Source organism: Echeneis naucrates, chromosome 19 (genome assembly GCF_900963305.1).
Source record: "Echeneis naucrates chromosome 19, fEcheNa1.1, whole genome shotgun sequence".
Taxonomy (NCBI): Eukaryota; Metazoa; Chordata; class Actinopteri; order Carangiformes; family Echeneidae; genus Echeneis; species Echeneis naucrates.
This window is the reverse complement of record NC_042529.1, coordinates 3,441,036-3,463,351: the sequence shown is the minus strand read 5'-3', so window position 1 is coordinate 3,463,351 and position 22,316 is coordinate 3,441,036. Positions and strand designations below refer to the sequence as shown.

Here is a 22,316-nt window from a genome sequence, read left to right as displayed (position 1 = left end):
GGATTTGATATTTGATTTGGATTTGAATAAATTCTATCAAATCCTGAAACCGGTGTTTTGGTAACGGTAAGATGACACCCACTGTGTATTTTGAAGTGTCTTCTTGTGATGGGATTAACTGGGATGTGAATGTAAAGTGTGTGCAGAGTTGCTCTATGCAAGCAACCAATGGCATCCTGGTGTGATTCACAAGCTCTAACTCTCTCTCTCTATATATATATAAAGACACGATTGAAAGAAGCAACCCGAGCGACGCCCCTCATTTTCCTACACATTACAGGTCAAAATTGATCACGAAACGAATATAAACACAACATGACAATAGGTGTATTTTAAGTACAACATCATGCCAAGGAAGCGTGAATTTAATTAGCTGTTAGAGCGGTTGAAGGTGATTACCACAGTTATTTTGGTTCTTGCTGTTTCTTCTCCCCACCTCCTCTACAGTATTTCCGAGGTGTGATTAATCAGCACAGAGAGAAGCAGCAAGACGAATCCCCGGAGAGTCGGCAAATTAAAGTTATGACACCTGAGGAGGAATGGCAGAAGCAGGGGACTGTGAGAGGAAAAAGAAAGTGAGCAGAGGAGGAACGTACAAAAAAAAATATAAATAAATAAATTAAATAAAAAAGACATAATGAATTATAAAGAAAATGGTCACTGTGGCTGTAGTACATGGAGCCCCAGCATGTTTTACAATGAATGTAACTATTATGCATTCAATCCAATGCAGCAGTGTTTAGGGAGACCACACAGCTGTGCCCGACTCTGGAGCGCACTAGAGAGCCTTCGCCAAGGTAACATTTGCGGTTGAGCGCCAAACTCACTCTTCCTCTATCTCCCCAATTGGCGAGACTTTGATGCCTCAACAGAGTCAACGCTAGTGGCAGGAATCAAATTCAATTAAATGATTTTCAATAAAAAAGGCCGCCCGTTATCAACGGCGCTGATTTGCACACAGTGACCTTGTCGGAGCGTGGAATTAGCATTCTCAGAGCTCGAAGGTAGGAAGCTTCGATGAAGAGAGGCAAAGCACACACAGTGGGTGGCCTATAATGAAGACAAAAGGAGGGTGAGAGAGAGCCAGGGGTGAAGGAAAGAGAAACAGAAGAAATAAATTAGAAGTGAGCAAAGAGAAGAGGCTGGATGAGGGAGATGTGAACGTTTTAACGAGCTGAAAGAGTGCAAGAATTCTTTGATAGATCCTTCTCACCGAGACTGTCAACAAAATATAATCACTGAGCGAGACAAAAATCGGAGTGACCAACCTACTCAAGGCCATCCAGGGCCTTCGGCTTCTCGGACGCCCCTCTCATTGCCATTCTGGGTCAGAGAATGATTACTGATGATAAGGAGCTGATAAGAAAGATTCACTCTGGCCGAAGGCAAGGTCACCTCCCACCATGAAGAAATGCAGATGTGATGAGATAGGCGATAAGTGCCTTTTTAACACAGTCGCACGCAGGTATGCACATACAAAGTGTTGCCCACACAAAGCCAAGAAGAGATGTGTGAAAGAAAAAAAAAAAAAACCCCAAACTGTTCTCATGAGCAGTAGAAGAAAAAGCCAATCAGCGAAAGGGACGGAGACGTACTATCTCTTTGACCGATGTTGATTATAGCCGCTAACAAGCTTTTCATTGTGGAAAATGATATTATATTATCATTTAGCTCATGATTTGACCGCACACTGTAAAAAAAAAAAAAAAAAATGTGGAAGATCTCTAATGCCATCAGGTGCAAAGAAGTGTTAGATTGTATTGAAATCTATGGGAAAATGGCCTAGCACATTTGATCCATTAGCTCATTAAATGGTTTCCTCACAAGCGAATGGCCTCTTCCTCTAGTTTCAAGTCTTCGTGAATACAACTAGATGCTCATTTATTTAAAATTACATTTCCATTTAGGGTAGAACAGACCATAAAGCTGGGTAGATGCACCTCACGGCGACATCACTGAATCTCCAAATATATAATCAGAGATCAGGTCAATTTAGGTCGCAGGTTTTCAAAAAAAAAAAAAAAAAATCAGACAGGGTTGATAGATAATGTTAAAACAACGCCATTATTAATATGATTTATGTTTGTATTTCCACTATTGAGCCCACAACACCTGCAACTTCAGTGCTGCTTGGTTTTTCTTTTTGTTTTTTTTTTTTTAATCAGGGCCAAAGAGCAAACGAGAGAGAACACCTCTTTCCCAATCTGCCTTTCCATTTACACCCTTCCAGTTTAAAGCAAAGCAATACAACAAACCCATTTGAGGCTGTCAGCAGCTGCAGGTCTCGCCAGCCCTATCAGGCACCGATGGTGCTGTATGAACAACCACCACTGCTGGCTGGCACACACTGATAGCTGACCTCAGGAAACGCAGGCTCCCCAATTTTGAGACCAAAATGAAGAGAGACGCAACGCAGGAAAACAAAGAGGAAAGACAGAGATAAACAGTGAATAAGCTGAGATAAAAGTCTTTGCTTTTTTTTTTTTTTTAAATAAAAACATGGAAAGAAAAAAGAGTTGATTTCATTTCACGCAACGCCAGAACGGCTTCGGTCTCATCCCCTAGTTCTGCAGAAGAACAAACTCTCCTTCAGCACAAAACGACAAACGACAGGTAGTAACTGTCAAACTAAGGTGCTCAAAGACCTCCAAAAAAAAAAAAAAAAAAACAAAAAACAAAAAAACACACTAAAGGTAATCAGAATCAGCACAAAAAAAAAAAAAAAATAACTCAACAGAACAAATACTTACATGCGACTGCTGGGTGGAATCTTGCGTCCATCTCTGAACCAGGTGACTTGCGGCTGGGGGAAGCTGCGAATCCGCGGCGCTGGGATGACGGCGCCCTCTCCCTGGGACACTGACTGAGCTCTCTCCCCTTCCTCGAAACTGCCCATAACTATAGAAAGAAAAAAAAAAAGTAAAAAATCAATGACACATTCCTGTGAATGGGAAAACAGAGAGCGAGCGAGACAAAGAGAGAGGAAAAGCAGAGGGTTTGCAAAGTCAAAGGAAAAGGTTTTTTTCCTCTTCTTTCATGAATCTGACTTCTGGTGCCCGCTGAGCTTTTGCCATCTGCTTTTCTGTTCTGCGATGTTACTTCGAAGCTTCTGTGATGGACAGAGCAGTGTTGTTGCCATGGTTTCCACAGTACATCAAGAAAGGCTAGAAGGCATCGAGATGTAATGACTCACAGAGGGACACAGAGGGGACGCCAAATTGACTCATATTCATATTCTGTATCCTCCTGTGTGAACATGTCGAGCGCAATCAATCTTGATCACTCTCTAAATGCACGCATTACTCAATATGGTGGATGACCAGGGCCGCCGCTATTCTATCATCACCAAATATATTTCATTTGTTACAGTAGTTTTATTTCTCTCCTGCCTCATACGTCTTAAAAGCTGGCAAAAACACTACGTTAATATTCCTCCTCCGTGCTATATGTGTTTGTAAGTGAGATCTATGGACAGGTAAGGACTTCCTATTTATTGGCCCTGACTTCAGTTGTTGCTTTTGGCACCAGGCGACCCCGACTGTAAACCTTTTATAGGACAGAGGTAACAAGCAAGTCTATTTGTCAATTTTTTTTATTCATTTTTTGGCTGCAGTGTTGTCGGAAAGAGGAAAGTAGGGTCTGGTTTCTGAAGGAGCGACAGCTGAACACCTTAACATAGTTTTTTTAAGGTCCTTGAGAGGCGAGACGAGGATTGCATATTTGCCTCCTCAATTCAGCGGAAACAAGAAAAGAAACCTGCCGAAATCATTTGAACATTACATCAAACACTCAATTATGTTCTAACGCAGTTTAGAAATAATAATATTTTTGAAACATGTAGGGATCAAGGTATGGGGCTTTGAACTAGGGATGTTGAAGCGCTTGTGCATCGATGGCAATCTTTTTTCTATCGCTCTCTCTTTCAAAGAGAATAAAAAAGGTAATCTGGCTTTGCGGTGCAGCAGTGGTGCTTAGCTTAAATGAAAATCTGGGAAGTGTGCAAATCCCCTGACTTTGATCTGCAGTTTCGGCGATGTGATGTCCTCCTCCCCTTCCCTAATCTCTAATGCCTCGGCATGTTTCCCTTTCTCCGAGGTGTGTCTCTGCAATCCTAATTGTGCTGCCTCAATAGAATAGCTTCCAAACGAGATCTCCCCATCTTTCTCCCTCTCTATCTTCCTGCCACCCCCCTTTCCTGTCTTGTTGCACATTCATTTCTTCTGCAGGTGTCCTTAATTCTCCTTTTTTCCTGTGCCACAGTATCCAAAACTCCTTCATGAGCAACTGATGAGGGGGAATAAGAGAATTATGGAAATGGGAAGCAGTGGGAATAAAGAAAAAGAGGATAACAGCGGGGTGGAAGCCAAGAAATAAATAGAAAGCAGTGGTGGCCAGATGACAGAGAACGTCAAGAGAGAGGGGGACAAGGAAGCTGCTAGAAAAAGAGACTGCAATGGAACGGTGCAACGACCATGTAGAAGGACGGCTCAACAGTGAAGAAGTGGACCGGTGGGACCGTTCGATCCCCTCTGTCTCCCTCCCATCTCTTCCTGCTAAGCTGCATCCTTCAGTCAGGTAAAGCGGCACGTCACATCCATTTAAATGTCGTTGCAACAAAAAGAAGCCAACGAACCTGGCGCACCCTAGGCTGGCGGGATAATGGGTGTGTGTGTGTGTGTGGGGGGGGGGGTGGCGTGAATTTGACATGACAACACCCCAGACACCTCCGCGGTGCGTCGTTAACAAGTCAAGGGAGCTGAGTGGGGCCTGGAGAAAAAAGAAAACAAACAAACAAAAGGCGGCTGAAAATTTTTCAGAAATATGGCGCATCTGAGCCCCATATTCGCCAAGAATCGACAGATGTTGTTGACAAAAGAGAGGGAATGAAATAAGCGACGGTCATATTGAAAGTTAAAAACAACCACGGTAACAATATAGATCTAATGAGGACGCTGAGCGGAACAGCTGTCTGGGTTGATAACACCCCGAATGAGATGCAGGTAGATCTTTCACCCTGCCAGCATCTGTCCCCCCTCCCTTGTCAGTCCTTGATACAAAGGCAACCAAATAGTGTGGACACACTGTGTGCTCTGCAGGCGGTCTCTCTCTCTCACACAAACTAACAAGTACACACAAACTTTTTCTCTATTTATCATCCGTCCACTTATTCATCCATTTGGTCCGTTTATCTGGGCTTCACCTACATCCCAGGTGGATACTTACAGGCCACCTGCACTTCAGTGCGCCTCTGCAGAAGGGCTCCCACTCGATTCCTGACGATGCAGCGGTAGAAACCAGCGTGGGAGCGGTCCAGCGAAGGGATGAGGTACCTGCAATAAACACACAAACACCAGATACAGATGAGGACCCTCTGAGATCGCAGCAGGCTGCTGAACTAATTAAGACTTCAATTAAGAATTCAAAAGGGCACTCGTGCAAATTACCAAAGCATGAGCGTGCTGAAGAAGCGCAAACAGACTTCAGCATCTGAGCTCACACGCACACAAACACACACCCAACCTTAAGACCATCTAATAGAAGAACAAGGGCACAAAGGACATCGGAGCTTAGCTGTTGTTTATTCCATTGATAATGATGCTCAAGAGGCTAACCCAGCTACCACAGCCAGGCGCTCCCTCAAGACACACACACACACAGATTTAGGTAGACAAGCAACACATGCTTTGAAAATGCCCTCTATGTAAACATACACATATCCGTACAATCCCCCCGGGGTCAAAGGCAGTACCACCCCCCCGCCATGTGGAGGCAGCACAACCTACACTTTATACAGCTGACCTGCCACTTTGCTGCCAGTTGAGCTACATCTGGTGACACAGCTGATGGCATCAGGTGAGCCAGGCAAAAGTGCCGCTGCTTATTTTTGCTTAAAAAAAAATAATAAATAAAATAAAATAAAAATAAATAAATAATAAATAAATAAATAAAATAAAATAAAAAATATAAAATAAAAATAAATAAATAATAGATAAAATAAAAATAAATAAATTAAAATCCTGTTGTCACTGTCACGCTGTGAAATTACTACTGATGTCATGCAACGTAATTTAAACAGGTAACAACACACCTTTTCGACGCAAACGCGCACAATTTAATTACGCACCAGGGTTGCGCTGAGACTACAAAGACACACAGCTCTCAAGGAGAGAGTGAAAGCTGCTGATACTGATGAATGAAACGAGAACAATGACTGCAAGGGAGTTTTCAAAGTGACATTCTTTCACTTTTTTTTTTTTTTTTCAGTTCTGCTTATTCTCTTTTGTGCACAAGCATCGCAGTTTGTGGATTCCAATGATGGAATACATCATTGTGAATGAACAGCCAGCAGGTTCATGTCAAAGAGGTGACTCCTATAGAGACTCATTTGGGATCAATGCCTCCTAGAGCGTGTGTGCCTTTTTCTGTAGAAAATAATCTGAGTAGCAGAGATCAGACAGCCAGGCTGTCTTCTTATAAAGAATAAATGGGCCTACAGTGGGAGATGCATGCAGCAGCCAACCTTTAAAGTGGTTGAACAGGCAGTCTCTAATGGCATGTTAGTAGATGGCATCACAATTTAGGATGTGAGTTAGCCAACACTGAGCTGTGGCTGCAAGTTTAATTCGAGTCAATCCGGCACAAGAGGTCCTTGTCAAAATAAATGCGTCTGGTGGGAGGCGAAACTGTTTCCACCGGTGGCACCCAGGGCGTGTTTGTCACATTTCTACGTGACGTGTGCTTTGGAGCACTCAGCGCCGGATCAAGCCCAATGTGTCGAGTGCCACCCCCAGTGAGGAGATGAACTGGCTTCTATAGTAACCACAACCAATTTGTTTGAAAAGTTTTTATTGTAATTGAACTTTTAGTCTGAAGAATTGTTTGGTTGTTGTCGTGAAATTGGATGAAAGGGGAGTAAAATGGAGCAATTGGAGATGAAGTACTTTCAACAGGCTGTTTGCTGGAAAGTTTAGCAAAGATCACACTCAAATTCTGAGAGACAGGATATGCAGGAAAATGACGCAAGTCGGGGTTTTGTGTGGTACATGGCCTGACCACTGGGCCATCAGGATGATTCCCTGAGGAAGAAACTCATTTCTGCAGCCTTCTCCGTGTTATGGAGTCTCGATCCGCCGCATCAATACATTTTATCGCCAGTGCAAAGTCTCTTACTCAGTGTTACACTCTTTATGAGTTGGTTTGGATACCTGGGCCCATTTGCAATATGTCTGCTACATTGTTTTAACTACAGAACGATAATGGATAAACCTCTCGCCTACCTCTGTGCTCTGCTCTGCCTTAGCTCAGGTAGGTATATGCTACGCCCTTCGAGACAGTTGTTTTTAATGTGCGACATATTTTCACGTATCTGGGGAAAACTGCAATTTGTATTACGCACCTCAGGCCACGGAATAATCTGTAGAGAGACCCAAAATTACATAAACTTTTGACATTGTAAACAAATTTTTTTTTTTAGATCCACAGAACAAATAAACAGATCTAAAGAGAATTCAGGTACAAGTTTTCACAGAGTACCTTTTACTAAAGGACTAAAAAGAGCAGAAGCATAATGAAACGATATGTTCCATGAGACTGTAGGATTAGCTAACCAAACACATTTTTTACGGATTGAAACCTAATATGAAATCTAAATATTTTAATGAACTTGTCCGCAGAGAACCAGAATATCTTTTCTAATCTTTTGAAGTGCTTATGAGTTTGATCAGGCTGACAAAATTCCTGCTTTAAAGTCGCACCAGGCATCCACATGCCTTTAGGGTTGTTCAGAGTAATGTTGCTTAAAAGTTACACTGATCAAATATACATATACCAATGGGTAATAAACTAAAAGGGGGGGGGGGGTTACCATTCAACCAGGAGCCATGAGAACAACGCAAATGTGCTGCGATTGAGCTTTTGCATGACTGAACTGAATAGATCACCATTCTCCCATAGAATGTTTGTCTCATTTGGTGATATAATGACTCATTAAACCGTTCAGTTACCCTTCACGCTCTGTATGGAAGCATTTGCATTTGTTTTCCTTCCTCACACAGTAGTTTTTTTATTTGCCACTCGTCTTTATGAGTGATGTGTGTGTCAGGAGGCTCCACATCTGGCGCCATTTCAACATATACAACCACTTACTCATGTTGAGCTGCCCGTTGCTTTGCTTTTCTTTGCTTTGCTTTGCTTTGCCACCCACATAAATTCATACCTTGCAAGTATTCTGGTTGGAGACCTCTGAGTAAACACAAGTTCCCACTTTTTGCTGTCGTAGGAAGAATAACCTCCTGTTTAAGGTTGCGAAACGGTCATTTGGTTAGGTCCAGGCACAAAAATGGGACATGGGAGCTGCTTGAGCTAACACGGATTCAGATAGATACCGTGTACACACTAATCTCCCTCCTGAAACAAGTGACCGATCAGAGAGTCGTATGCGAATGTAATCTCAGCTGCAAAATAGCTGTTCAGCTACATCTGTGGAAAGAGAGAGAAAAATCGCCACCAAGATGGTAACAACTCAGGAAGTGAAAGAAAAATCTTCATAGGTTGCTGGCGGTTGATTCACGGAAATAACAACCCTTGAACCGGCACATTTCTGATAATAATTGTGAAAAGATAATTGCTGCCGGCAACAACAGCTTCCATTTTGGCAGAAATAAACATTGGCAGGCCAGATATGTTACTCTGATTGGCTCATAATAAACCCCCTCCCAAAAAAAACAAAAAAACAAAACAAAACAAAATAACATGTCAAACTGAACATGGCTAACATGAACATAATCTTGAGGTGGAATTTAAAATTAACAAAATGGTGATACGTCCTGATTATAATTCAGCAAGCCAGATTATTAATAATGCGTACCTGTGCTCTTTTAATAACATGAAAAGAATATTAAAGTTGCCTCTGTGATTTGGAAACAGCTGCTAACAAATGGAAACAATGCCGCAATAACAAATGGTCGGGCGTGTTTGGAAGCCTGCTAATATCTTAAAAAAGAAAAAGAAAAAGGACGCCATATCAAACCTCATTAGCGGCTGCGTCGGTTGGACCTGAAGGACTAAATGAGTTTCAGCCCAAAGTCTGTTAAGGCTTAATCAACTAATCAGAAGGCTCTATTAATGATGTGTGACTCCTTTCATATGTTCCATCAACTAAATTAAAACAATTACGTATATGTGTTATGCAGCGATGGAAGGGATGTGAGGTGAATAAATAATGGAGTGGGGTTTAAGGCAAGGAGGCAGCATGAAAGTAAAAAATCTGAGTTTGGGCGGCGAGGACTGTGATATTAAGAGAGAAGTAGCTGACAGGTGGTGTCGGTGCTCCAAGTTTAACCTCGCCGAGGCCAACGGAGAAGTCCCCCGAAAGCCAGAATCTTCAGGGTGACTTTAGACGGTATTTCCTCGCTCGCTCTCTCTCTCTCTCTCTCTCACTGTCTCCATCGTTTGCTCCGTCCCTTATATAATGAATACAATTAACCTTTTGCGGAGCCACGCTTTGGCAGCAGGTTGGGGGAGTCAGCGGGGGCCTCGCTGTGTTGGACAGAGATTGATTGATGTTCCTGTGGTCAGCGCACTCCGTCAGATCCCCTTTAATTAGCCCCACTCAGGAGAAATGATTACATGGAGGAGTGGCAGGGAGATGGATAGAGGGACGTGAGAAGGAAGGGGGGAACTGGCCATGAAGTGGGTCGGAGAGGGAGGGACAGGGATGGAAAGAACCAAAAGGTGGAGAGGGAGTAAGATAAGGGGAGGGAAAGGTTAGGGGATGATTGGCAAAACTATAATCCTTGATTGAAGATGGATGCAGCACACTTTACGGGGAGTGTTCCTGTAATAACATCATACCTGTGGCCAAGGTTAGCTCCAATAACTGCCGGTTATACAGTAAGATTATAAACCCTCAAACACACATCACAAGGACATTGTAATTATACCCTTAATGACATGACACATTATAAAACACCATAAATCTGGGATGACCTGGTACCTACATCTCTTATTCTTTCAGAATCGTTACATTTACTGGTTCTTTCCCTTAAGACGGAAAATGACTTAAAATCTAAAAGGGCATCTTTGGCAACGCATCATGCCAACGTTTGATCTCAAAAAGCTCTGAATAAAAGCAAAAACTTAGCCGTGTGTCTGGCCCAATAGTGATGATGTCATTTTTTTTTATTCTGTTATTGTTTTGAGTTTCTGAAAAGGTCATCCCCCTCTCCTAACGGCTGGATGTCACCTTACTTTTGCTAATGAGTTCACTCCACAGCACTGTGGAGCAACAGCCCGTAATACCTTCAGCGACATGTAGACGAAGCCAACAGAGGAGGAACATTATTATTTTTGACAGCCTAGTTTCTGTATCTTCCATTTTTATTTTAACCGGTTGTGATGGATTGATGTGTGCAATTATTAAAATGGGATGATAATATGTTTTGCGCTGTGTGACACGGTGAATTCCCGCAAAAAAAAAAAAAAAAACCCATCACACAGAGCCAAGACGAAAAGTGAAATGCCCGCTGTGCGACAAATGCATTGACACAAAATCGAACACACACATTTCCAATTCTTCGCCGAGCTCTGAAAGCATGCTCCTCATTTTCCAAAGAAAATCAATAACGCACTATATATTTTGACACAATGTCCTTTTCAAAGTGTATCGGATCACGCTTCATGACATCCCCCTAAATTTTACAGGATAAGAGTTTTCTTTCTCATATTGGTCTCCTCTTAATACCGACCACATACAACACATGACAGGTAATGGGAACATGTGGCTTAGTCTACTGGAAATCAATAGCGGGTAATTTGTCTACGGCCCAAGAGGGCCGGCCTGCACACATCTTTTCGGTGGATACAACAGATGGAAAGCTGTCTGATGGACAGCTTACACAGACTATTGCCGACTGTATTTTGTTGCTCTTTATGTATCGATTGGTCAGTTTTATCATTGTGTTCTCTGTAAGATTCACTGGCCATGATCTGAAAAGACAATTGTCTCTTGGTGCTGCGCTTCAGTCCTCCGGCGGCCACCAGAGGGTCCTCGGCAGGTCAGTGCTGTGATTTTATATTATTTTATATTATATATTATATTGTCAGTTGGCTGACAAACGTGCCTGTTGCATCACAAAAAAGTGCTAAACCTCACGTCTGATTGAAGCCTGAGGTTGCCACAGTGGGCTGTCGAACTGCAGAGTGTATAAATGAATGAAAAATGTGAATTTCCTGATCTAAATCACCGTGTCTGTAAAAGATTTATTTGAATATTGATGCATTGGAAAATCATGGCTCTATTTCTAAACAGAAAAAAGTTGTCTCGAATTAAAAACTGTGTTGCAAACAATCCGTCAAACCCTGTTTACTATAAATGAATGTGACCATTGTTTCCTCAGAGAAATTTCTTAGTCCATGTGATTTATTTTATGGTCACACAGACAACAAAACATCAGCCTGCTGCTAAACGCTACAGCCGCAGACTCTGAAGAGCACATTAGCTTTTCTGCTCAAGTCTCCTTCTTATCCAGCTGACAGACAGGAACACACGACCGGACGTATACCCGGCGAATAAGCCAGCGAGGGAACGTTCGTGGGGCGGAGGGGTTCAGCTCTAAGATCAGCTGGCAGGCTAGAAGACTGATTAGCTGGTTGAGATGCTGATGCGGTCCATACCCTTCGATACGACCACCGGTAACAACTCAAGGTCTGCTCATGCCTTCCAAGCTTAGCTGTTTGTTTACTCGGCCTCGATCGGTCACGGTTGTTGTACACAAGATCTATACAGGAGCTCAGCCTGGCAGCTGCTGTCAGTCAGAGAGACACCGACAGGCCTCCTGCAGCTCCTTGAAACAAACACCCCTTTTTTCACAATGCAGTTATTTTTCATTACATTTTTACTTTCACTACTTTTAATAAAAAGATGTGCCTTCTCCTTAAAGTAACTTTTGACTTAAACGTGTGTTTTAACCTGAAAAATATTTTCTCCCCTAAATTTAACGTGCCTGAACGCAACCACATTCAAAGTTTAATCAGGCATTATCTGTTATGAGCAAAAGATAAAATACGTTGTCAGTTAATGCCGCGCTGATAAATCTGGCGTCAACATTTTTGTGAAGAAAGAGAATTTCAGCAGCACTACAGAAGAGGGATTTGATATTTATATCATCAAATAACAAAAGATGGAAAAAAGGCATCAGGGGAGACATCACACCTTTAACATGGCGGGATAAAAGGTGAGGCATCTCTGATATCAGTCATTTCTGCAGTAGCTCTGACTCTACTTCATCCAAATTTGTATTTGTCACACGGAACTTAGACAACAGAGAATTGGATGGAATATATGTGATCAACAACACGAGGGCTACCTGAAGAGAAAATGCACAATGTAAAAATATCTTCAGTTGCAGGGAAGGCCTGGTGTTAAAGTTCAGAACGGCGCCGTCTAAAAGAGGGCAGATTAAATATCACTTCCTCCGTGAGGGCATTTTATAGCTTTGATACCGAGGTACATGAGAACGGATTTACGATGTCAATTCAAAAAAAGAAACGTATATATGTGAACTGAAAAGAGCAGATCTTTATATTTCTCTCTTGCACTCGTTCAGCACCTGCTCGTGTTTCACAGGATCTGTGATCAGCTGTGTGAGAGGCTGCTTAAATAAATCGGGTGATGATCAGACACTTTGCTCTAAATGACTTCATTTCTCGAATCTCCGACATGAGGACAGACTTCAGGTGTTTTTCCTCAGAGGACTTCCATCCATATCGGTTGTTGGGAATACTGTGCGAGTCTGAGAGGCTGCAGACGCCGACAGGCACGGCACCCCTGCGAGCACCCGCTGAATGTAGGTCAGCGCTAAACGTTCAGGAATCTCACCAGCATGCTTCCATCACATTGTATCAAACTGCAGACACAACATTATGCAGGATCCCACCGTACTGTGGGCTCAAGGAGACCGACGTGCACGTTTTGCTTGAATGTGAGAACCCAGACGAGTGCCGAATGTAATCACACAACCTTGTGCTCGGGCTGATATGGCTGATAATTTTAGCAGTGGATCACCCATAGTGGTTAGCGCTGTTGCACCACAACAAGAAGGTCCCAAGTTTGATTCCCGGGCCTGCTGCCTGTCTCTGCAGTTTGTATGTTCTCTCCGTGTCTGTTTGGGTTAACTGGTGACTCTAAACTGTCCGTAGGTCTGAGTGTGCGTGGTTGTTGGTCTTTGTCTGTCTCTGTGTGTTGGCCCTGTGATGGACTGGTGACCCGTCCAGGGTGACCCCGCCCCTCACCCAGCATGAGCTGGGATTGGCTCCAACACCCCCCGTGATCCGGAAATGGATAAGCTGTAGAAGATCAATGAATGAACAAATGATCAGCCATTAGAAAAGCAGACGCACCCACTGACAATGAAATCCATTTGGACACACAAACACAATATATGTGCATAATAAATCAAATGCTGTCTGTTTTTTTCCTCTCTCAGTTGCACTTTCTGACTCCCTCAGTCCACTCTGCTGTAGAAAACAAGGAGTGAGGAATGGCAAGGGGGCAGACAGGAGGTTAAAAAATAATCTATTGTATCTGGGGGCCGCGGAGGAGAATGCCAGGGAGATAGAAAATGGACATTTTTAGTTACAGATAGGAATCCATTAGGGTCATCCATAGAGAGACGTGGTCTGGCTAGCTCTGTCCGAGCTGGGTCGATCTCTCACAATATGTGATTCAAATGGAGACGTCCCATTACAGGTATGGAACTTTCCCGGCCTGTAATGGGATGTTTCTGAGTAACAAGAATATCGCTGATCTCATTAGAAGCGACGTGGAGATAAAAAAGGAACAAGGATGATGAAACATAATTAAATCCAATAAATCGCTCAGTTGAACTTTTTGTTGCTTCTGGCTGAATTTGGTTTGTTTTTGTTTTATGAGGAGATTATGGCAGCAGTAGAAAGTTTCAGAACACCTGTTTATTTCTTACTACGTCCATTATGTGTGGGCTGGATCGTCCTGACCCCGGACGGGTCCGCTGTTCATGGCTGGGCTCTTTGGATTTTGGGAGGAAACTAATACGGGTTTGAACCCGAAATGAGTCAGTAATACAAACCACTGCATTACTGCCCACGCCAACCTTTAGTGCCCCCTAAAATGAAATCAGAGACCAAACAGAAAAGGAGCAGTTGCTTAAAATAGTCTCCAATTTTGACTCATTCAGTCTCTGAACACACTCTTCCAGCGTGCGAAGCCGCCAGCTAGCTCTTTTCTTCTAATGCTCGTGCTCATTATCCTGCTGCAGGATGAACCTCTGACCAGGCGGAGCCTCTCGCTTTGTTAGTCCTGTCATTCTGACAGCGATGTACTTCCTGCAGTACAGTACTCTCCTAATAACGCGTCAACAGGGTTTCTTCCAGTGCCGCCTTTGTAGAGAGTTTATAAGTTAACAAAAGCTGGGAAGCCTTTAAGAATTTGGAAATTTTACCACTTCATTTGCCTCAATTGCTGCAAGAGACGTAGATAGAGATAAACACTTTTTTTCTCAATCCCTGAAAAGGTTGTGGGATTTTTCAGTTTTTGGGCAGCTGATTTTTTTTTTTTGGCTTTCTCTTACCTTGAGCAGTTTATGGTGTACCTTTGTCTGATTTGAGGTCATTTACTGAACAGTTCAGTAAAAGCTGGGCAAAAAGTGGATTTGCAGTGTATATCATCTCTTAGTTTTTTCATCTCAAGGACAATGTCATTTCATCTAGTCAAGTAGCTCTACATCTTTTACTGTTTCATTTATTTTAATACTCCTGGTTTTTATTTATTCACGGTTTAAGAGCTCTTCTCAAAGCAGTGATCAGAGAAAAGGTGTCACAAAATTGATAATATATAGCACATTTGAGTTTAATGTAAATTGGTTACGCAACGCAGTGTAGAAGTGATCAACGGCAGCAGCGGAATGAGCAGTGCTCAGAAAAACAACAATATACTGGGAGGATTAAACTTAGAAAACGGGAATGAAAAAACAAATTTTAATCTCGCCATCCTTGTCGGATGTTTTTTTTTAATTCCTGATCCAATTTCCTTCTTCTGCACGTGCACCTCCGCCCTCATCCCGATCTACCCACCTACACACGGGACGTCCAACCGGTTGCAACTTGCTAACAAGCGAACTGTTTTGGCTGCATGTTTAAGTTATTCATGGAGAATGCAAAAAGAGAAATATGAGAGGAATAATTTTTAAACAGTGTCCAACTTCTTTTCGTTTCGTGGATTTTGGGATTGTTTCTGAAAAATGTCTGGTCGTGGCAGCCAATGTGGCAAAAAGTTTTTAGTTTTTTTTTTTTTCAAGAGTAGGAACAAGTATACATCATAAATAAATAAATAAATAATTCAACAAAACAATACCCCATCCTGTTCTAAGTGAAGTTTGGAACTAATATTTATTCATCAAACTAAACGATTTGAAATTCAATCGTGTATTAAATCATCAGAATATTTCTCGGTGTGTGGAGTCCATGGGGAGATGTCATTTTGTGCACATACAGAAAGCATGTTGTGCCCCCCCCCCTCCTGTTTTTCCCTTCATCTCCCTCTAGTTAGCAAACTAAGCTCAACATCTCTTCCCTTCAGACACTGAATAATATTGTGGTGAAGTTGTGTTAATTAGTTCGGAGCCACCATTAAATTATATGTGTAAAAAAAAAAAAAAAAAAAAAAAAGGAAAAATACAGAATCTCTGTGGTAGTTTAGGTACGAGTGGATTAGACTGAGGCACGCAGGATGAACAAAGAGAGAAGAGTGGGGGATTTTCAGGAAATACACAACTGCAACTTAATCTACACACACACACCATAATATAAATGTATTACTGGCTAACTGTTGTCACATTTTGCAGCCATTATTGCAAACACCAATGTGACACTTTGGTGAAATCATTTTATTTTGTAAAGCAAATGTTGCCAAAAAAAAAAAAAAATATTATGTTGTTGTAATTGTAGAGAGAGAGAGAGAGAGAAAAAAGAAACAAATTTTCACTCCACAAAAAGCTGACAACGACAACAACAACAGACAGTCGAGTGCACAGAGATGACAAGTCAATCAGAGCAGAGTTGTGATTCCCGGGAATGCCGTGTCTTCGCCATAATGTAATTGCTTTTTCTTCTGGGAGTGAGTAATGAGATTAGATCTTCTTAGTTTTTCTTCAGCCTTTGTAAAAACTTTTTTTTTTTTTTTTTTTTTTTTTTATTCATCTGTCCATCTCTTTACAATGTGGAAATCGTGGGAGGGGTTTATCTTTCCCAGAGGTCACACTCCACCAGTTCATTCAAAAACAGGTTGACAAACAAAAATTACTCTTGAGGTTTGATTAATAATTAATTATTTTAATTAAGTTTCTTGGTTTATCTGCACTATAAAGAATGTTGGTGTGCCAGGTAATCACCCCAGAGGTTTTTGGTCATGTGGCACAATGCAGTCTATTTATAGACCAAATTGAGCCACTGAGGGTTTGTGTGGGGGGGATAATTCTATGACTGATGGGTTCAACCTTACTGCCTTACTTACTTGTACTGGATATAATCTTAATTAAGTTGAATTTTAATTTGAAGATAAATGAATATTTGTGCACAAAGAGAGCAGGACGCCGGCCAAATGGCGTGAAAACATGCACTGAGATGGGTACGAATGTGACGCTGCTGATAGCTGACAGCACTCCCCACAGCCAATCACTAAAACTGTGCCACTCTCTTAAATCTCTCTCACACACACACACACACAAACACACAAACTCAAAGCCATGCAGCTACATGTTGAATAGTAATGCTCGCCCATGCGCATACCTTGCAGTATTGATCGGTTGCCAGAGGACACAAGGTCAAGTCACATGGTGTCAATATTTAAAACAGCACTCAGCACTGGGGACCTCGACTATAACCTCATTAATATGGGGGTCTGCTCTGCTCAAATTCTCTCCTGGCACAGAGAATGGCTGACTTGAAGGATGAGGAAGACTGCACATGCACACACACACTTGTATTCATAGCCAAATAGCCAAGAGCCAAGATCTTAGCCATAACCGTAACTACTACTTTCCTAATCCTTAATCATTTTCTCAAAAATATGGGACATAACTATTGTCCGGTGGCAAAGGACACAAACACACATGTACACACACACACACACACAATACGACTATCTGGTTAGATTGTAAGGGATTATGGGGAATTTGTAAGTCTTATCGTTTATGTTATTTAGCAGCGCTGGTGGCTTCAGTGCAAACGATTCACGCAATTCCAGCAACTCTATCTTGTAATTTGAACCGAGTTGGTCGTCGATATTAAAAGACCAGCGCAGGAGATTTAATGGTATCTGATGGGCAAACTGCTGAATACCTCCTTCACTCGCTCTTTGCTTTCCCAGGCAGCGGGAGAGTCTACAGTGTTGGAGCCTAAGAAATGTGAAAAGCCCCTCTGCAGAGGCATTGTTCAGTTTGTCCTGTGGGCTTCTGTGGAAACACGCCAAGCCGAACCTGGTGCTGTCACACAATAACAGAAACCAAAAAAAGATGAGAAACGTAAGCACCTTCTCAGCAAACAGTTGTCACAAACCAATACATACTTTCGTTGCACCTCACAGTACCTGCACAATTACAGGCTGTATTAAGACCAATGAGGGCAGGATTAATTTATTATCTGAGAAACATTTCTGCACGTTTCTGAATCATGTGACAGGTTAGACGATGCAGCTATCACTTACCTCAGTAGCTAATTACACAACACCTCACCTTATTGGTGACAAAATCATCTGCATAGGCATAGTCACGCCTTATACACACACTCATAAAACAAACGCACACACACACACACACACTTATGCCTGAGTGCTTGTTTAATCACGCACTGCATCCCTCAATAACAGTCAAAAGGGCCCCGAAGCGGCGACAGACAACGGTACTTCAAAGTACAGTCCATTGTGATCAATTCTTCCAGCAGCTGTGTGTCATTCCTGCCCTTCCTGCCTCGTTGTTCCCGCTCTGGTCTTATCTGTCCCCGGAGATTGTCAGGAGAACGGCCCGTCTCCATCAACAAGGTTGATGTTGCGTGAGCGCTCACCCCCCTTTTGTTTTCACATCCACACACTCTCTCTCTCACACACACTGGAGCACAACAGTTCAGCTAAGATCAGCAAAGCGTGTGTCAACGAACTTTCTTTCAATCCTCTGGAGCTTCATTTACGCTGCATTCTGCACACACACACACAACACTCAGTGCAGACACACTTCTCTCTGAGATAAGAGCAATGTTTGCCACATGATTAGGATCATCCAGTTACTATTAAAGACAGTTTATCTCCTGCCTTAACCCTCATTCACGCCTTTCACTTGTTTGCTGCCTCTCCAGAGAAAGAGACTGATGGAGGTCACAGAGCCATGAGGGGAAAGGACAGAGGCTGGAGCGAAACTCAGAGAGAAAGCAAAATAGCCAGAGCTGTTCCTTTATTTAGCAGGCTACTTCATAATGAAACTATAACTGACTGCCCTGCGAAAAAAAAAAAAAAAAAATCCACACAGAATACAGAAAACAAGTTCAAATTCGACCTTCATTTGACATGTCTACAATTTTATCTGACAATATCGGCTGAATTGAAGAGATTTGACTGAAATACTTGAAAGCAAATTCATGTAAAATTCAGTAAATTGAAACATGCAACTTAGATAGACACCGAACTGAATTTAAATTCAAAGCTGAATTTATTTTAAGATAGAAAGAGCTGCTATGGTGCTAAACCAGGCTAACACTTGTTACCTTTCTTCATCTAAATTGTCTTAGAACCTGCAATACAACATACTTACTGGTCATCACAACCACTTTAATAGAACTATAATGAAATGCCTACTTCACTGCAGTTTCCCTATTGTAGCTAGTTTAGTTTAGCAAGTTAAATTAGGCAGAATGTCTCATTTAGCCGAATTATTTTTTAATGAGAATTTGATTTGGCTGCTACATCATTTATGAGATACCAAATGTGGGGTCAAAAAATATATTTTCTAACTGTGGGGAAGCATGTACTGCAGCAAAGTTTAGGATGATTTGACTTAAACTTTTTTATATATATAGATAGATATTGCGTATTTATGTGAAATATGAATTATATACGACACATTGGCTTTGTACGAGAGCGCTGTTTACTTTCTGACTTCGATGAAATTTCTGTTTACTGTAAGTTACTCGCGGGATCAGCTATTCACTCAGAAGCACATCTGTCTGTCTTTCAGTTTCAGTGGAGCTCACCTGTACTCCAGTGAGAAGCGAGTTAATTCGGTGCTGTTGTGGATCCATTTAAACTCCAGCGGCCAGCTCCCCTCAGCCATGCAGGTTAACACCAGCCTGTTGCGTTCCAGATGGAGCTGACTACGCACCGGCTCTGTCTTGAAATAGGGAGGCACGTCATCTGTAAAGGATAAACAACAGAGTTTGAAATTGAAAGATTTTTTTTTTTTTTTTACTCTTGTCGTGCTGTTGAACCAAGCGAATGGAGTGGGGGGATAAAACAGGCACCTTAAAAAACCACCCCAATGAAAAACAACCATTCCTAAATCCCACGCACATCCATGAACTGGGAAACAGAAATGTTCACATGGAAAAAACAAACAAAGAAACGTGAAGTGAAGCTACTGAAAATTATTTGAAGACTTGAACAGAGAGGCAACAACTGCAGTTAATGCTTACAACTATCTGACTGTTGCAGATTGCACATGGTCAGATGCTGGGATCTCATCTAAGACAAAAGCAAACCCCGGTGCATTTGGTTACCACTGGTTTGTAAACACCAAGCTGCCACCCTCCAGATGGAAAACCCAATCTGAATGTGTTCCATTTGGAGCTACCTGATCTCATTGTGACATGCTGCTGCCTGTTTGAGGTGATCTGACTCACTCTGGGAGTGCCAGGGACGCCTGGCTAACAGGGAGGAGGAAGCAGGGGGCATCAAGTCACGAAGGATTGGCCTTGCATCTTCCGCTCTCCCATAGTTTGTGTGTCAGTAACTCGTTGGCACAGTGCACCGCTTTTCCTCCCAGCTAGACGGAGCAGACAGGGGAGCGGTACAGGCGAGGAGGAGGCATGAAATCTTTTCATCGTTCGTTCGCCTCCACTTCGTTTCGCTCTGTCTTTTGCTCTTTCTGTGTTTCTGGAGCACGCTCGGCTGAGTGTGAAGGAGTGGATTGAGGAAGAACAGCAACAACTTCTTCACAGGGCGGAGAACGTGGCAGACGGACAGAGAGACAGACACACATGGATTTTCTCAATCAAGAAGACCCACGCACCAAACTGTCAAGGTCCCCTGTGCTTCTAATATCTCACCCTTGATAAATGATGCAAAAATGGAGAGCTTATTTGATGATCATTGTAAATATAGAACACATTAATTGGATGGTTGGACAATATAATTATCAAATTGACTAATAATCAGGCATTGAAATTAAACTGTCAAAATGATCTATAGTGCTGATATTTAATTCTTCTATTTCAGCTTGACAAATCCACTGGAGGTAGACAGATAAGAGTGAAGGCATGATGAGGGAAATAGGGAATGAAGGTAAAGAGGCAAATATGATTTACAAGCGTTTCATGTTCACTTGCACTCAAATTTATGACGACGGAGGCTTCAGGAAGTGGAGCCGATGCTCATGTTGATGCCAGGACTTCTAACTCTGTAGAACCGTGTTTACACTGCCAGCATACCATGAGGCGGGCTGTAGTATTTTATCATGTTTCACCACATGGTAAAACATCCTCGCTTTCCCATTCCGAATGCTCTCATTTGGAAATAGCGGCGAATGTGGCGAAGATACATTTCAGATAATGTTGAAATATTTAGTCTATCGTCACTGTTAAATAAAAATAACCCCTCCATATAAAATCCGCACAATTTCACCTCCATTTTGACCATGAATGTACTTAAAAGGCAGCCAGGAAAAAAAAAAAACCATCACTTTAAGTTATGTTGAAGGGCTTGGAAATTATATGTAAAATGTCAGGCAGAAATAGATTTGTCTTTGCAGAGAACAAATCAAAGGTGATGAATCAACACAAACAATATTTCAAAAAACAATCAAGAGAAAATGCATATTTACAGAAGTTACAGTAGTTCAAAAGTGAATGATATAACTTTATAAATGTATTAATGCTTAATAAATTAAGCATGAATATTCATAAGTGATGCCACCCCTCCCTCTCCCCAATGCATATTTATATGCTTGCCTGACTACTGACTTTTGATAACCTGAGCACAGCAACAGCCCGAAGGCCGGTCGGCAAGAATAAATATTTATAACAAATATGAGAAGACAGTAGAGACTCAGTAGAGCTCCATGCAATATTGATATAAATTCAACTCAAATTAAAACCTTGTATCTTCAACTTGAAAATTGTAGCCCCTTGCCATCCTGGTTGTGCCATGTTCAATTAAAATCAGATCCTTTAAGCTCGTCAAGGTGTTGAAAACCTCCACAGAGCAAAAGAAAAAAAAAAGAAGAAGAAATGTCATGGCTAGTCAGAAAGTCCTTTTGTGAAGTTTGTCAGCGCCAATAAAAAAAAAATACACAGTGAACTGGAGGAAAGAGCAAAAAGGAAAACTTAGGTCAAGTGAAAGGAGAGGAAAATGATATGATGAAGCGATGTAGCAGGCAGGAGGCTTAAAAGATACAAAACGGAGATAAAATGTAAAACAGACTGATGTGCCTTAAGGGTCGGAGTGCCTGGACATCTCCCAGAGCATTGTGGGTTAGCGCTATGCCGGGCAAGGAGGAAGATAGGCTGCGAAAATGAGGGCGATTGAGATGTGCAATAATGATTTGAGATAGCTGTGACTAATTGTTCCCTGGCGATGTGCGCTTTTGCTTTTATCTACGATGGGGAGATAAAGAAGTAGGGATGTAGAAAAGGGGAGGGAAGAGATTGGCAACGGTGCATTGAGGGAAAGCAGGGGTGGGGGTGGGGGGGGGGGTATGCAAACAGAACACAAGCATTGCATATGGTATCACCCACAGATACTCATTCATCCGCAGGAAGGCGTGCGGCCAAAGAAAACATTGATCACTGATGAGTATCTACTGCAGTCCCTCTCATTAGGAACTCCATGAGAGCTCATCAGGGATATCTAGATGAGGAATCAGCACCCTGCAGCTACTGATATCTCAGTTACTTTATTTTATTTATTTTTTTTTCAATTAGTCATATTTGTACAACTCAAAAAATTTGCCTTGGACTTGGCTGTTCAACAGAGTGGAGCAGTCAGCTGCTAAACTTTAGAACTTTATGAACGCCTCGCTCCT

At 42.1% G+C, this 22,316-nt stretch overlaps 1 protein-coding gene across 2 annotated transcripts in view; it reads right to left on the bottom strand.

The window, feature by feature from the left end:
* Positions 1-22,316, bottom strand: part of sdk2b (sidekick cell adhesion molecule 2b) — a 227,546-nt gene that overhangs the window by 53,375 nt on the left and 151,855 nt on the right. For both annotated transcript variants that reach the window (XM_029527583.1, XM_029527584.1), the window contains exons 2-4: positions 19,273-19,432; positions 5,224-5,330; positions 2,751-2,898 (exon numbers count right to left, since the gene is read on the bottom strand). In XM_029527583.1, the coding sequence (XP_029383443.1) occupies positions 2,751-2,898; positions 5,224-5,330; positions 19,273-19,432 (415 nt within the window). The remainder of the gene's footprint in view (positions 1-2,750; positions 2,899-5,223; positions 5,331-19,272; positions 19,433-22,316) is intronic.